The following is a 14,980-nucleotide window of genomic DNA, read 5'->3' as shown; positions in this document are numbered from 1 at the left end:
CTCCTCTCTTTTTTTCCTCATTTACAAAAACATGACCTCACTGTGATAATATGTATGGATGACTATTTGGTAAATATTTGATTTCAGCTTTAGCTGCCCCACCCTGTCTTCTTTGTCAGATACACATGGCTCATGGTTCACATGAGGTCTGGGTCTCCATGCTGCAGGAGTGATTGTGAGGATCCCTAAAGGTTCACGAAATACCACACGTTCTTATTTATTCTGGTAACCTTCTTGTAATGTGAGACTGAAAATGTGACGCTGCTCTTTAAGAAATGATTTTTATCTTATTATTATAATTATAATTTAAAGCTCTCATGAGGACTTTTAAGGTTGTGCTGATTTTGGCGCCCCCTGTGGACTAAACAATACAGTTTAAAAGTGTCTTCACTGGTTTTGTCCTCAGCTTTGGATTTAACAGAACGTTTCACCTGTTTTCTTTTATGAATCTTTAGTGTGGAAAATAATTCAACAACATTCAATTCTGCTGACACCTATTACACAGCAGCAGTTTGAGGCATTAAAATGAGCCATAAAGTATTGACAGTGTTGTTTGCACAGGTCACATAAAAAACATTGACATTCATTTCACTTGGTTCCAGTGAGAATCTCCTCACATGAGCTTTAAGAAAATGTATTCACATGTATTTTTAATGTATTTTTTTTATTTTTTTGTTTGAAAGAAAAAGGAAGGACTTATTTTAAACCAATTGCCAGATCACTTTGATAGCTCGACTGCTGTTCACCCAAAGACTGCAAATACAAAATGTTTAACAGATAAGAGGATTTACCTTTATTCTAACGATTAATCAATTGTGTTTGTGTTTGCTGTGCCAAAGGCTCCACGGGATTTCAACATGTGACGGTTGTTTCACATTGCATTGTTTCACTTCAGCATGCCTGTGCACGCTTGTGTTCTCTCCCTCACACATCTTTTCTCCTCGCCTCTCCAGCAGATCTAAATATTTTCCCGGATGGTTTTTGATTTCACACATTGTGCGCAAAACGACTCATTTCAAAGATCTAAAAGTTCGAGTCACTTCCGAGTGGGACTTCCAATCTGCTGTAGTTTTTTCCAGGCAATGCCTTTGCTTTTTGCAGGACAATCCAGGCTCCTCCCTTTGCACAACGTCACCCGATCCCGATCTCTCCCAAAGCGTCAGAGATAGTCAGCAACACACTGTGGTGGCAGATCAGCGGGGCGGTACGCAGAGCAGGATAACGCTTCACTGTATTTCATCCAAAAAAAGAAGAAGAAAAAGGGGGGACCCATTCCTCCATTTTTCAGACTTCCAGCAACTTCACCGGCTGTGCGTGGCTGCAGACCGAGAGAAACCTGGAACTTACGGAACTAAAACAGGGACCGTGCCAGCAGATTATCAGTGTGCTGCTGTGACAATTGCGCAGACGGAAGAAAAAGGCGACATTTCCCCGGAGGAACTCTCCCAAGTGTTGGAAACTTCCCGGCGCAGCATCGATCGAGGACCTCCCGCCCACTTTACCTCCGATCCACGACCCTGTAAGGGGGGAGAGATAGTCCTGCAGTGGCTGTGGATGGAGCAACAAAGGGTGGATGTTTAAACTAGAAGAGCTGCTCACATAAAGACCAAACTCTCCTTTCTCTCTCTCCTCGTCTGCTGCTTCCCTCACAGACTCCATCACCTTAACGGCTCTTCTGCAGCCGCTTGGATCTCATTTCGAGGATCCGGCAAAGGTTCTACTTTGTGCAAACTCTCCGCCAGAGAGGGGAATCTGCGTAGACGTGAAACTGATGCTTTGCTGAGGAGAGACGCACACAAACGAGCATTTTACTTTTGCCAAAGTGTCGTTGCTGCTCAGTGAGGGAGGTAGACCAATAGTTGGGGCCGAAGTGGGATTTTGCAGAAGTTACATGCTTGGTCTTTGTCGTCACGAGTGAGCCCGGTCATACAGAGTCAGGTTATCAGAGAAGATCCGGATAGTTGAGGAGCCATGGCGATGTGTGTGGGGATGTGGATCCTCCTCTTAGCGCTGCACGTCCAAGGTAAGTCGCAGGAACACAGACTTTATCATGTGATACTTATCTGCCTCATTTTACCATCACCTCCCTGTGCACAATGTGTTCGCGTTTGTTTGTGTGTGTGCGCGCGCGCGCGCGTGTGCTGCGTGATGCTTGAACATAGACGTGATTCATGCACGGATGGTGGATCATTTTGATTTCTTGCTTTGTGTTTTGCTACGAGATGTGCAAATGAGTGAGGGAGAATTGGAAAGTGATTCAGTCTTGGACTCTACCCCTCGCCAAACGGCTGCAGAATACTTATTTGGCTGCAAAATAATGAAGTTACTCGTGCAGCAGGCAGATGGCGATATGAGCGAACCGTGCAGGCCAGCACTCTCCAAGTTTTCCAATATCTCATTGCAATGGCAAGTCTGAGCCACAGAAAGCTCCTGAATGATAATTGAAACCTGTGGCCTCTCCATCCTCTCTGCTCCTGGCTGCTAGTCTCGAAAATAGAAAATATAGAGATTTTCAGAGGAAGAGTGCATTGTGTCCAAAAAATCCCTCATTTTAAACTCTGAATGAAATCCTCAGGCCTTTGCCGTTCCCATATTTAATGCTGATATTTTTTCAGAGGAAGAGTGACTCAGGTTTTGCGTGACATTTGTCTTTGGCTTCAGTCTTCCTCTGAGAAATTGCCCTGAATATTTGATGGATTGAAGCAGCCAGAGAGAGAGAGATGAAGTGTCTGTTTACTCGTGGTAGTAATTTGACATTGATCACACTGACATTAACGCTCCCAAAAGAAGGCCTAATCATTTAAACGATGCGTAAACCGTGTATCTGACTTCTATTGGAAGAAGCATCGTCGTTGTGCGTCTATTGACAACCTGCTAATTGGGCAACAAAACAAAGACGAGTTAAAACAAACTCTGTATATTTAAACCTCTGTGTGTGTGTGTGTGTGTGTGTGTGTGTGTGTGTGTGTGTGTGTGTGTGTGTGCGCTTGTGATCCATTATGCAGAGGGGCTTTTAAGGCTTAGCCGAAGGTTTTCTGCTTTGTTTTTGTCTTTGACAAGTAAATTCCTCCTGGCGCCTTTATTTTAAGAAAGGAATGGACAAGGGTCAAGTGTGGTCAAGTAAAGTCAGGTCATGTTTGGATCTAATGCACTTATATCCTTCATTTATTTTCAGTGTTTTTCACTCCACGTCTCGCCTCACCGTGGCCTTGTTTTCCGTTCGCTCTTTTCAAAATAACTTTTCCAGGCGAACATTTTGTCACATCTTTGCATTCTTGCCCCACCGCCCCTGAAGCTCTGGGACAAACCCCGTCGTTGACCTTGTTCAGTGATGCTTCTTATCGCGTCATGTGTTTGAGACTGATTGAATACTTTGATCAAACAGCCCCTGTCTGATGTACATTGAGATGATCCCTTCGCTTGTGCAGAAGATCAGGATTAACTGGTTCCCTTGGGATTCACGGTGGAAATCTTTTGAAGCTGTTCAATCAAGGGAGTGAGAAATGTCTTAAAAATGGCCCTTAAAGCGTCCTGGAAATGTCTCATCGGAGGAAGGCGGGAGGTGTTTTCTGAGTCTAATTAGACATCATATGAATACACTTTGCCCTTATTCCTGTTTTGTTCAGCTGCTGCAGTTTATTTAAAAACAGTGTGTCTGCATAATTCATCCTTTCAGACATCTTTATGGAGGGGAAGGGCTTGGAAATAGTTTTATCTCAGCTGTTGTTAGAACCCATTTCTTTTCACATGCAAAAACAAGAATTTGCCTTTTCACCCCGAGGTTAAAGGGCGTTGCCGTAAATGCCCAGCGTCTTTGATGGCTTAATTGATATACAACATGTTCCAGACTCTTCCCTCATTACCCAAGCACAAACAAGTGGGAGAATGGTGCTAACAAATGCAAGTGGCTGCAAAAGCCTGTTGCAGTTATCCATTTGGGAAAGCCATTTGTGCTTGTCATTGTAATAACCATTAGAAGAAAACACAAGAGTGCCAAATTCATAAACGGAAAATATCCCGAGCAGCGTGCCAAATAGATTATCAAAAAGGAACATGGAGAATAATGGATCTGTGAATTCTAACAGCAGCTCTGTTCCTGCTTTCCTATATTAGCTCCCGCTCTCTCCAGCACTGCACACTGATATTTAATTGGATGTGAATTGAGTTTGCAGCCAGGTGGTTGTTTATGGCTTGGCTCCATCCTGAGGGTCCTGCTGCTGTACGAGCCCGTATAGATATCACTCTCAGCAGTGGGATGAGGAGATTTTCCCGCTTTAATTCCTCGTCTTCGTTGGATTTAACGTTTGGGAAATGAGTTGTGAATTTGTGGACGAGCATCAACCTTGAATGTGCCCATTATTCTGAAATGAAAATGGTGTAGTTGTGAATTATAATCTTTGTAATAACTTGGCAGCGTGCAGGCTGAGATCACTCTGCCGGAGAACCCTGTTGTGCAAATCTGTCAGTCTTTTCATGCATGAGTATTTGGTAGTACGCCTTCTATTCTACAGTCACAACACAGCTGCTTTATTTTGTGTGTCACTGCCCTTTATCTGTGTTTATTTCTTGCGTGATTTTCTCCTGAGAGACATGAACCACAGGTGTTGCTTCCTGTTCAGCTGTGATTGACAGCTTCATTGTTTCGACAGTTTAGGCTTAATTGAACAGCTAACTGATTTCTATAAGCATGTCACCGAAGCCTGAAACTCAACAGTTGGTTTTGACTCATGACAAACAGTCACATGCCCAGCCTCTGCAGCGTGCGGCTGTTTGTCAGATGCATTTAAAGCACAGTGAAGTCAACCCTTTTGTGTGTGAAATGTCACCTACTTCAGCTCGACTGATCGATTGAACAGTCTGGGAGCGTGAGGACAACCGCCGCATGTTCATGTAAAGTGCAGTAGCAGATGTTTAATGTTGAGCTCTGAAACAGACAAGGAAATGTTGGAACAGATGCATCATGGGACAAAAGCTGCTTCTACTTTGGAACAACATCATTAGCATTGTGACTTTGCTATTTCTCCCCGTCTATGAAGGAAACTGTAATTGCTTCTCTGTGGTATTTAGCATTTCGTCAAGCTGACAGTGAGACGGAGAGAGGCACAGTGGGATTGTTGGGCCTTGATGGTTGGAGTGTGGATGCAAATTGCTCTGATCCTGATTCCTTTGGGGAGTCCTCCTTTGGTCCCTGCTGAGGTGATGGATGGGAGAGAGAGCTGCGAGTCCTGGTCGACTGGCATGAGGGGAGCTGACAGGAGATTAAGCTTCTCGTTTTGCTGGAAGAACTAATGGAGGCACTGGGCCACTCAAACGTCATCTCTGTGAGCATTTAGCTCATTGTGGTTGTGCTGTCATCTCTGAAGCAAATCCCTTCCATTGCACTGCGTAGTTTTCATTATTTTTCGTCTGTCGAGTATTCAACAAATTGATCGGCCATTCGTTTATTTCAGGACCCATGTTCCAATATGTGTTTTTCTTATTTTCTTTTTTGTTTAAAAAAAAAAAAAAGTGAATCAGCAGAGTTTGATTTCACAAACCCCACCCAAAAGGCATTTGGGTCCTTTTTTTTTTGCGTGTTCATGAAGCACATATTCAGCCCCTGTGGTCTCTGCATACAGGCAGCGTATCACAAAACAGATGAATAAAACATGCTGATCAGCACTGAACCTAAATAATGGAAAGGTTACGAGAAAATGGAGTATTCTCTGCGTGCGGGAGACTGCACAAATAGTATTAAGGACTGAATGAATGTAAAATTAAGTTTAGCTCTGCCATTGTTTGCAGTTTATTGGCGAGGTTGTAGTCATGATGAGAATAAATAAATGAGTCATTCAGCTCGGCTGCGTGTCTCTGTGATGATGCAGCCGTTTGGATCTGATCCCCCGTCACTGGCTGAAACTATTTTAGGGGAAAAGCAAGTTTATTCAAATAACACAAGTCATGTTTGTCCCAGACAGCAGCAGTCTAAGGTTACCGGAGGGCTTGTTTGGTCAGAACACACAGTTCTGTGTCATTTCCTCTCGTTTTTTTGTTTTTTTTTTTAACTTCAGGATATAATGTCTGATCGTTGTCCTCTCCTGCTCCTTCACGTCTTTTACACCAGACAGTCTCCATGTTGGATCAGGATGCAAAGCACGATTATCAGCAAGCAGCAGCTGCAACAGTATGCCTTAAATTCTCCTCTGTTTCAACTCCAATCGCAGAATCAGCAAAGTAAGGAGAAAGAAATCAATGAGTGGGATCAAATCTCGCCCTGAGCTGTTCTGATTTGGCATTAATCTGTCGAGTCTTTCTCTTTCTTCCAGGCCGATCCTTGTCAAAGGGATTAAAATGGTTAAATTCTTGTTCTGCGTTGACAGACTACACTTGTTCCATATTTTCCCTGCAGTTTGTGAGATAGCTCTTTTAGCATCTGAGGAAAGGCTTATTATGGTTCCTGAGTGGATGTAAATCTCCTCCTCAGAAGAAAGTCAATAATCTCACATGTTGGAGGGATCCTGACAGTCTGCTCTGTTTTTATGGGCCACTATATCGGCTTGCCAATAACTTCTAGACGTTCTTTGCGCCATTCCCCCCCCCCCCCCCCCCCCCCCCCCCAGTGCTTCGTTACTATAGTTATTAGTCATTTTAGTTAAAGACAAATCAAATGTATTTTTTGTCTGTACAGAAAAGCATCAATTTTCTGTGTTTTTTTTTCCGTGCTGCTGCGTGAAGGGAACGGAGCCTTTTAAAACATCATTAAAACATTTTTATGCAGTCGACTCGTATTTTCTGCTCCAGCGCTTTAAGAGAAGAAGCCATATGGGAATACCATTCTTTGCTCATTGTCTCGGGGTTTACAACTGGGGCACTTAGTCATGGGCTGATCTGGGATTGAGGGAGTGGATAATTCCTGGTGTTTTTGGTTAAGGCTCTGTGCCATTTAAAATGAAGCCGATCTGATCAGTGCAGCTCCCCCACCCCCTCCGCCCTGACTGAACAAGTCAATTTACACCAGGCAGCTGGGCTGATGTGCCTTTATCAAGGAGCAAGAAGTCCTGATAACCAGTCAGTGAATAACCTGCTGAGGGTGAGAGGGGGACAAGAGAAAAATGGAGCATGTAAGGAGGAAATGCAAATTCTTTCATAGTGACTGAATTGTGACCTGATGCAGCTTCCTCAGAAAGAGCAGAGAGCAGAGTCACATACAGGAAACGGTGTCGATGGTATCTGATTGCTCCGATTAGCGTTGAGGTGTTGTCTCATCGGCCGTGTGCTGACGTTAGCCGCTCTTTGACCTTCTGTATTTCTTGTCTTCTTTATGAACTCGGTTGGACTCGAACTCGATTTCAAACGTGATGGACGAGTTGTCGAGTTGCCGTCTTTCTTCAGTTTGACTCAGTTGATTTTTGTGCTGACTTGTGCAGACTGCAGCCAGTGGCCTGCAGCTCTGCTTCATGTATCAGCTGGCTCATGTGTTGAGCCTCCATCGCCCTTACATTCAATATCTGATGAACGTCAGGCGACAACCGTGCTGCTCTGATGTTTCTCTTTGCCACATTTTGAAGTCGCCCTGTTTTTTTACAAGTCTTGCTGAAGTGTTCAGTCACTTTAACTCCGATACGTTCTTTCAAAGTCCTGCTTATCTTTTGGGTTTTTTCATCCTGCATCAAGTAAATCAAAGAGCAGTTTTAATCTCGGTTTCACTGAAGATTTATTGTATTTTTGGCACTTGAGTGCAGAGTAGGTAGCTTTTTCATCTTCCAAATTCAGTATCTTTTTTTTTTTTAAATGAGTGACCTCAAACTCATGAGACATTAACTTTTTGCACAAACTGTCTCCGACTTCAGACTGAAAGCAGCCGTACCCCCTTTAAGAAGTGGATCTGTCAATCCCATCGCAAGCCTTCCAGCGCTCCCCCTGCACGCGCTGTCCTGATAGATATCTCCAGGGCTGCAGCTGAAACCGATGATTACCTTTTTAAAAAAAAAAAAAAAAACAAGTCCGATTTAGCTGCACCTTCAGCACTTCGTTATGGAAATGTTCCGAATCAAAGTGCTTCCAAAATTGCCACACAGAACTTATGTGTTTTAACAAGAAGCTGATCTCCTGCCAGAACTTTACATTTCTCTTTTTTACCTTCTACAAACTTCGATTCACTCCCCTCCCCCGAATCCCTCCTGTCTCCTTTCCTCTCCCTCCTGACTCCCCGCTCTGCCTTTGAGGATGCTGCTTGCTGAGAGTCGGCTTGGTTAGCACTTGATACAAAAGGGGGTCTGTTTCATGAAATGTTTCCCTTTTTAATGAGTGATGGTGTTCGCTCATTTAATATTCCGTGCTGATATCTCTCCGGGAGCTGACTGCGCTTCAAAGCAACAGCGTGGTTGTAAATGGAAGTGGGTGTTGGGGGTATAAGGGAAGGGGGAAGGGGGGGTGCTTAGAAAAACACAAACACAGGTTTATTTATTCTCCCTGACATATAGCTAAGCTTCCAGTGTGCAGAAGCTTGGTGCAAAGCTCCTTAGTGGCCCCGTCCTGTGCAGACAGCAAAATATGAGTGATAACAGGTCAGCTCTCAGCTGTCATATTTCTGCGTCTTCTATTTATGTCTGCACCGTCCCCCGCTGTGATCGACTTTAAAGATAGGGGCTTAATCAAAAGGATTTCTGTTGCTTATATGTGAGCGTTTCATAAAATAGTCAAACGAACCGTTTCTTTATTCTCTCCGTGCCACGGCTGACACAACAGTTTCTCTGTGCTCATCATTATGCTCGGATTGAGGTCAACCTACAGGAGTGCCACGAATTCTCCATCCTGCCCGTTTTTTTCAGAGCACGTGGTTCAACTTTGCTGTATAAAAGATGAAGATGGACACAGACTGAGGCCACAGTTGGCATTGATCCTTCCATTTTGTTAGTAGGGTCTATGCCAAAGCAACTAATGTAGTCTGCTATTGATTGTTTCAAGCCTGGCTGAATTTCCCTCCAATGTTGCATTGTTCTCACAAAGTTAGGTGTGCCAAACGGCCTCCCCCTCCCTCCCTCCCTCCCTCGCTCCCCCCCCTCCCCTCCCTCCCTCGCTCCCTCCATCCCTCCTGCATGTCCTGTCTCTCTCTTTTTAAACTGCTTTAACGCTGCACGTTGCAGTCAGTGTGCTTGTACTAAATGGGTGAGAAAAAGAGGTGAGTGGGTGGGTGGGTTATCAAACCATATTGTCCCACCTCCGAGTGGGGAACGGGCTGTTTTTATCCCTTCATCTCGGGCTGTAACGGACAGAGTCTGCGTCAGCACTGCACTTGTTTAAACTATCGACTTGTATACATAAAAGCAAAGCTGTGGAGTGCAGCTTGGCTCTGCTTCAACTGTATTTACTCCTTGATATGCAGTGTCCATCGCCAATACAGAGCGTTGCATGTCATTAACGAGGCTGATAACAGGGTGAGGTTGGTTGAATTCTGCTCTTTTCTTACCTCACATTTATTGGGAGAAGTGTCTCTGAACATGGAGCAGAGGGACTCATAAATGGAAGGAACACATACCAACCACTGCGGAGGTCTCCATCAAAGAAAGTGCACACAGGGCTGCTGCAGTGTCCCTAATGCATTATGGGAAGGACTGACTGGTATCATGAGGAGAAGAAAAGGCCTCTGTACCTGTGTGTGTGTGTGTGTGTGTGTGTGTGTGAGTGTGTTTCCCTGTCAGCCTCCGTATCTCCCACAGCCCATTAAATGTAAGGTTGGGAAAGGCAGGAAAATGACTCGAGCAGGATACATTACAGCTGAAACAGAACTGTTAATCTGACATGTGACAGCCAATAGGAGATAACAACAGACTTAACCACTGCGCCACCAGCGCCCACCCATACATGTAAAGTTAGGTTAAGAATCACGTGTGGAAAAAAAATTAAACAAATTTTTCCCTTGGTCTGATTATTTTTCCCTGTAATTTAAGGCGATAATGTTGCTTATTGTCCATCTGCGAGACATCAGCATGCCTGCGTTATTAGTCGGTTGGGTACTTTACTTCCTTCCTGAGATGACTGGATTCTGCAGATGTTCACTTGCTCAGTGCACTTTGGTGGGAGAGGTTTCACTGTGCTGTCAATCGCAGATTTGTTGAACATGTTTTGTTCTAAGAGGACATGAGATCCAGGATATCGTTTAAGGGTTGGGAGAAGGTTGTCATGGTAAGTAGTATCAGTGAACACTGTGCTTGCTGAATATGTGAGACAACGCTAAGTTAGAGAACGCTTCAGGTCAAAGGTGACCTCCATCTTTCTGTTAGTCCACGTTAAAGTTTCTTCTAACTTGCTCTACTTTTGCCCCTCGAGGTAATCCTTTCTTTATGCAGAATAGATCCCCCCCCCCCCCCCCCCCCCACACACACACACACAATCCCCTTCCTCACTTCTTCTTGCCTCTTCCAACTGACTTACTTTGCCAGGGGTTTCCACATGGGAGCCTCCACTCTGGCAACACAAGTCTTTCTTGGCTCCGTGTATGCGAGTGGAATTAACCAGTCAGGAATCTGGAGAGAGCTTTGATAGCAGGAGAGGAATCATGCGGGGCCATTTTGTAGTTCACAGCAATTGTCAGTTGAGCCTCGAAGATGCCAAATGTCACGCCAGGCCAGAGAAACAGCAGGTTGGGAGGGTCAAGGGTTTCCTCCTCCCACCACCCACAAGTGGAGTGTATGAGTTCTAACATTTCTATGATTATAAGTTATGCAGAATCAAGTGGCCACAAGAACACCCACTGACTGACCCTGCTCCCACATAGCTCAGAGAGCCTTTTTCCTGTCTCTGTTGATGTATCTCCTCCCTCCACCTAAAGCATATGTTGTGTTCAAGTGCAGCTTCGAAAAATGTTTGTTTGAAATGCGTTCAGGGACTGGCAGTTTGTCCCAGCGCTGTGTACCTTTCTTTGTCAGCGTTATAAAAATGGGGGGAAAAAAAGCAGCTCAAGAGGAACAAATGTTGGAATGGGAAACTTGATACAGAGGCTGTTTAATACCGCAGCAAAACTCTGAAATACTTTCCCTCTTACGGCCAGCAGACTCATACCCTTCACAATGCCAAGTCCAAATTGTTCTGCAGAGAGTCTGAGGGTAGTGCCCTCCTTCCAGAGCAGTGGGGGGAAATGGCAAAAGAAAATAAAGGCCGTAATGTAAAGAGGAAAAGGGGAAATGGAGATTTACATGTGTGGGGAGGGGGGGGGGGTAGTTTGCAGAGGGTCATGCTGTTTCTGAGTGAGGCTTCATTCCAGGGGTGACTGGAGTTCGAGTTGAAATAGTGTTCTTGGCGGAGGTTCTTTTTAGACGCGTTGGGACTACTCGCTGAAAGAAAAGACTTGAGCAAATAAAAGTTCATTCAATTTTTTCCAGCTCATTAGGCCTTCTTTCTCTCTGTCTGTGGGGGGGGGGGGGCGCCGCCGCCGCCGGTGCCCCTCCCCCTTAAAAAAAAAAAAGGGTCGTATTTTCCATTAAAGCTATCTTCAAGCACACACATTGCCTGTTGAGTAATTGTAAGAATATTATAACACATAAAACAGAACATTAAATTAAAAGCTCCATAGAGTGCTAAAGATCACATTGTCTGCTGAATTAGTTTAATTAAAGCTTCTCTTAATGGGAGTAATGAGCGCTTCAGAGGCTCCATCAGATTTTAATAACAAGTGGGTCCAAGTCAAGATGAAATGGAAGTAGACCCTGAATATGTGAAGAATGTAGCCAGAGGATGAAAGTGATTGGATTCACCTCTCATCACAAAAGGATGTGTTTCATCCCCTCTGTTTATGACATTTTGGTTTAAAGCAGTTTCTTAGTAGTGGAGCTCCGGTGGAAATAATCTTCATAACAGAAGGCTGGTTCTTGATGTTGTTGTGTGGGATTTAAAGGGTTAATCCTATCGATGGGCCAGGGGATTTGCTCGTGTAAGTTTTCGTGACTTGTCACTGTTGGAGTGATCGGGCAGGGGGGGATTCAGGGGCAGTCAGAGTCTCCGCCGCCCTCGCCCCTCTCTTCATGTTCGTGCTTGCTGAGGCTTGGTGACCGGTGTGTGCTGGGTGTTTGTTTTAGGTGAAAAGACCCGGAAAGGAGTGCACGGAGGCATAAACAAACGCGTGTGTTGTGTCGCTGAGTGCGCAAGTGCAAACGTCCATGTGCAGGCCCGGGGCAGAGGCAGCTGCCCCCCCTTCCCGATCCTGACCCACTTTCTTTCCTGCGCTCGTCACTCCCTCTTTAATTGCAGCGCGGCACACTGAGGCCATCTGCTCGACTGAGGCCCGTCGCCATGGAGATGCTGGGAGGCTTTTCGGATTTGCTGTGGACTGACCAACAGGGAAATAGAGGTCACGGAACGTGGCTAGGATGTTGGGCATTCACAGGGGCAGCACAACTGTGTGAGGAGATAGTAGTTTGTCAATATGACACCTGTAGAAACATCTGGAACAGATGCAGCCTCAACCAATCAATGCTGCACGAGAAATATGAGTTGTGCAAAAACAGAAACGCAAAACTAGCCTGTCAGAGTCATCTGTTGATTCAAAGAGACCTCTGAGGTTGTCCAAACTCAAGGAGCAAAGAAAATATTAATCCTTTACTTTAGCTGGAAGCAAAAAAAAAAAAAAAACTAAAGTAGGAAATTCAAGGATTTGATCCGGCATCAGTAATGAGCTAGAATGTGCTCCTAAAAGGATCAGTGAGAAGTTTTATGGGACTTTTAAGTTGTTTTTCTTTTTTTTGCTTGTCCAGAGGGAAAGAAAAGTTTCTGGATTTAACAAATGACTCATTTTATTTAAGTGATGCAAGGTCCTTTTTCAGACAAAGGGCTATTTGTCTGCGTTAAGATTACTGTGTTGCCTCAGACAGATGTGTATTTAGCGTCGTCTCATCTGCCTGCTCCGATCATATTGAGCCGTGTTCTTTTATCCTCATGAGTGTCTTTGTATATTTTCCTGCTCCTGCTCCTTTCCTTTCCAATGACACGCCTCAGTGAGGAAGCAGTTGTGCCGTGTTTCCAATTAACACTCAGGCGTATTTCAGAGTCGCGGTCCGCACGGATAGGTCGCCGCTCGCTTCTCCGGCTGTCAGCAGCTCTTGCATCAAGCCTGCCCTGTGTGTGGTTGAAAACATTAAATATTCCCTCCCTGTTCCACAGGATCATTTCAGCAAATAGCAAAATGTGGCATTTTATTCCAGGAGAACGTTTCTCTTAAATGCTTCTAATGGAGTCTTGGTATTGACCTCTGGCACGTGCACATAGCCGAGCTTTGGGAGACTCTCATCGTATTTACTCCCCTTTTAAAGGTCAACATTGGGAGCTGTCATTTCTGAAGCGCCATTTATAGGTCAATAGCTCACGAGTAATCTGCCGGAGTTTGGATGAAATGCAGCTGCTGTCTTGTCTTTGTCGTTGAGCTAAAAACATTTCTCACTTTCAAGTTCAGAGGGAAGGGACGTTTCGCTTGATCATTATTATTAGTTAATGTGTTGATTATAGGAGGACCTGTGGACTTAGGGAACACAGCATCATCCATAAAGTATTACAGAGAACAATCCAAACCTTCTTTTGCACTACTCACCATTGCACTATTATCTTATTTTGGCTTATACATATTAGTCTTTAATTGCTTTATATTTTTAGCTAACTGTTATTTTATGTTTACGTTGTGCAGAGAGAGCAGAGTCAACTGAAGTTAAATTCCTCATGTGTTAAACCTACCTGGACAATGAAGCTGATTCTGATTCTTCTATCTAATCGTGACGTCGCCTTTACTGCAATTTCTGGCACTGTAATTAGAACATGTGATTCAAAATGAATTGATTGACACTTTTAATGGAATCCATCATAACAACGTCAAACCAACGGTCCGTAACCAAAACGTATCGCATTCCGACTGATCCGAAGAAAGCAGCGGATGTGCTCGTATGAGAGGCTGAAAACGGAGAGGAAGGTTGGTCTTTTATGCCTGATGTGCAACATGGAGCGTTATTGCATTGGTCAATTAATCTTCAGCATTAATTAGATTAATGGTCACATTGTGCCATTACTGTAACAACCCCGAGGCGTACATGGGTCGCTTAATGCTGTTGTGGTACATTACCATATCTGTAGTGGATGTTAATGTAACCGTTTACGTTTCTGTCTGTGGCTCTTGTGTCACGAAGGACAGATTAAACTCAGGAAAGCGCTCTACTCTTCCCTTCAGATTTCTGTTCGCTGTGCATCTGAGGCACGTTGCATTGCTACGAGATTGCTGAACAAGAGTCAGACCTCCTACGATGGCTGTCACAATCCGCCGCCTTTGATGTCGTCACTATCTGCATAGACGCCTCAGACAGCTTATTCTGCTCCTCCATCACCCGCCAGTGACAGAGTAGCACAGGAGGCTGTGACAGCAGAAAAGGTAGCTCTGTCAATTTCAACTCCAGCGAGCGCTTGATCTCTGAGCTGCCCAAATGTACAGTCTGAGCCAGAGTTAACAAGACAATGTACCCAGGGCCTGTAATTGGACTGAGCCTCTTTTTCAACAGTGAGAAAAGATAGAGAGAGCCCGTCAGTCAGCCCTGCTCTCCACTCAAGGTCACGATGTCGAACTCTGGGTGGGTTGTATTTGCTACAGAGCACGCCGTCCTATCACGGCTTATCCAGCTGCTGCTGTGCAGAGGTGGGGTGGGGACTGCTGTGCTCTGTGGGCAGCACACTAGATTATGTGCTGGAAGAGATTAATCAAATCCTGTGTGAAGTTACGCTATCAAAGAGTGACCGAGGAACATTTCATCCAGCCTTTTCTGCAAGAGTTTGCCCCTGAAGGTTTGTTGAACATTGCGTTGTTTGTCCTTCCTGTCATTGCCACAGGGACACAACATTTATATCAGAACATGAAGGGGTGCAATAATGAGAAATAAACAGCCTTTCCAGAAGATTATGTCATGGTGGAGCACGGTGGATGGACCGAGTTAGCTCAAGTGATTTTCATAGTCCTTGTTGTGCCAAACTCCTG

General features: G+C 44.7%; 1 protein-coding gene across 4 annotated transcripts in view; it reads left to right on the top strand.

Moving 5' to 3' along the window:
- The first annotated feature begins 577 nt into the window (after positions 1-577).
- nectin1b (nectin cell adhesion molecule 1b) overlaps positions 578-14,980 on the top strand; it is a 147,052-nt gene continuing 132,649 nt past the window's right edge. The window contains exon 1 of one of the 4 annotated variants that reach the window (XM_079353294.1): positions 578-2,023. In XM_079353294.1, the coding sequence (XP_079209420.1) occupies positions 1,972-2,023 (52 nt within the window). In that variant the 5' untranslated portion in view covers positions 578-1,971. The remainder of the gene's footprint in view (positions 2,024-14,980) is intronic. The other 3 variants (XM_079353295.1, XM_079353296.1, XM_079353297.1) reach the window with 3 other exon arrangements.

This window comes from Symphodus melops, assembly GCF_947650265.1.
Source record: "Symphodus melops genome assembly, chromosome: 10".
Lineage (NCBI taxonomy): Eukaryota > Metazoa > Chordata > Actinopteri > Labriformes > Labridae > Symphodus > Symphodus melops.
The sequence above is the reverse complement of the archived record's forward strand: the minus strand, read 5'-3'. Positions and strand labels throughout refer to the sequence as shown.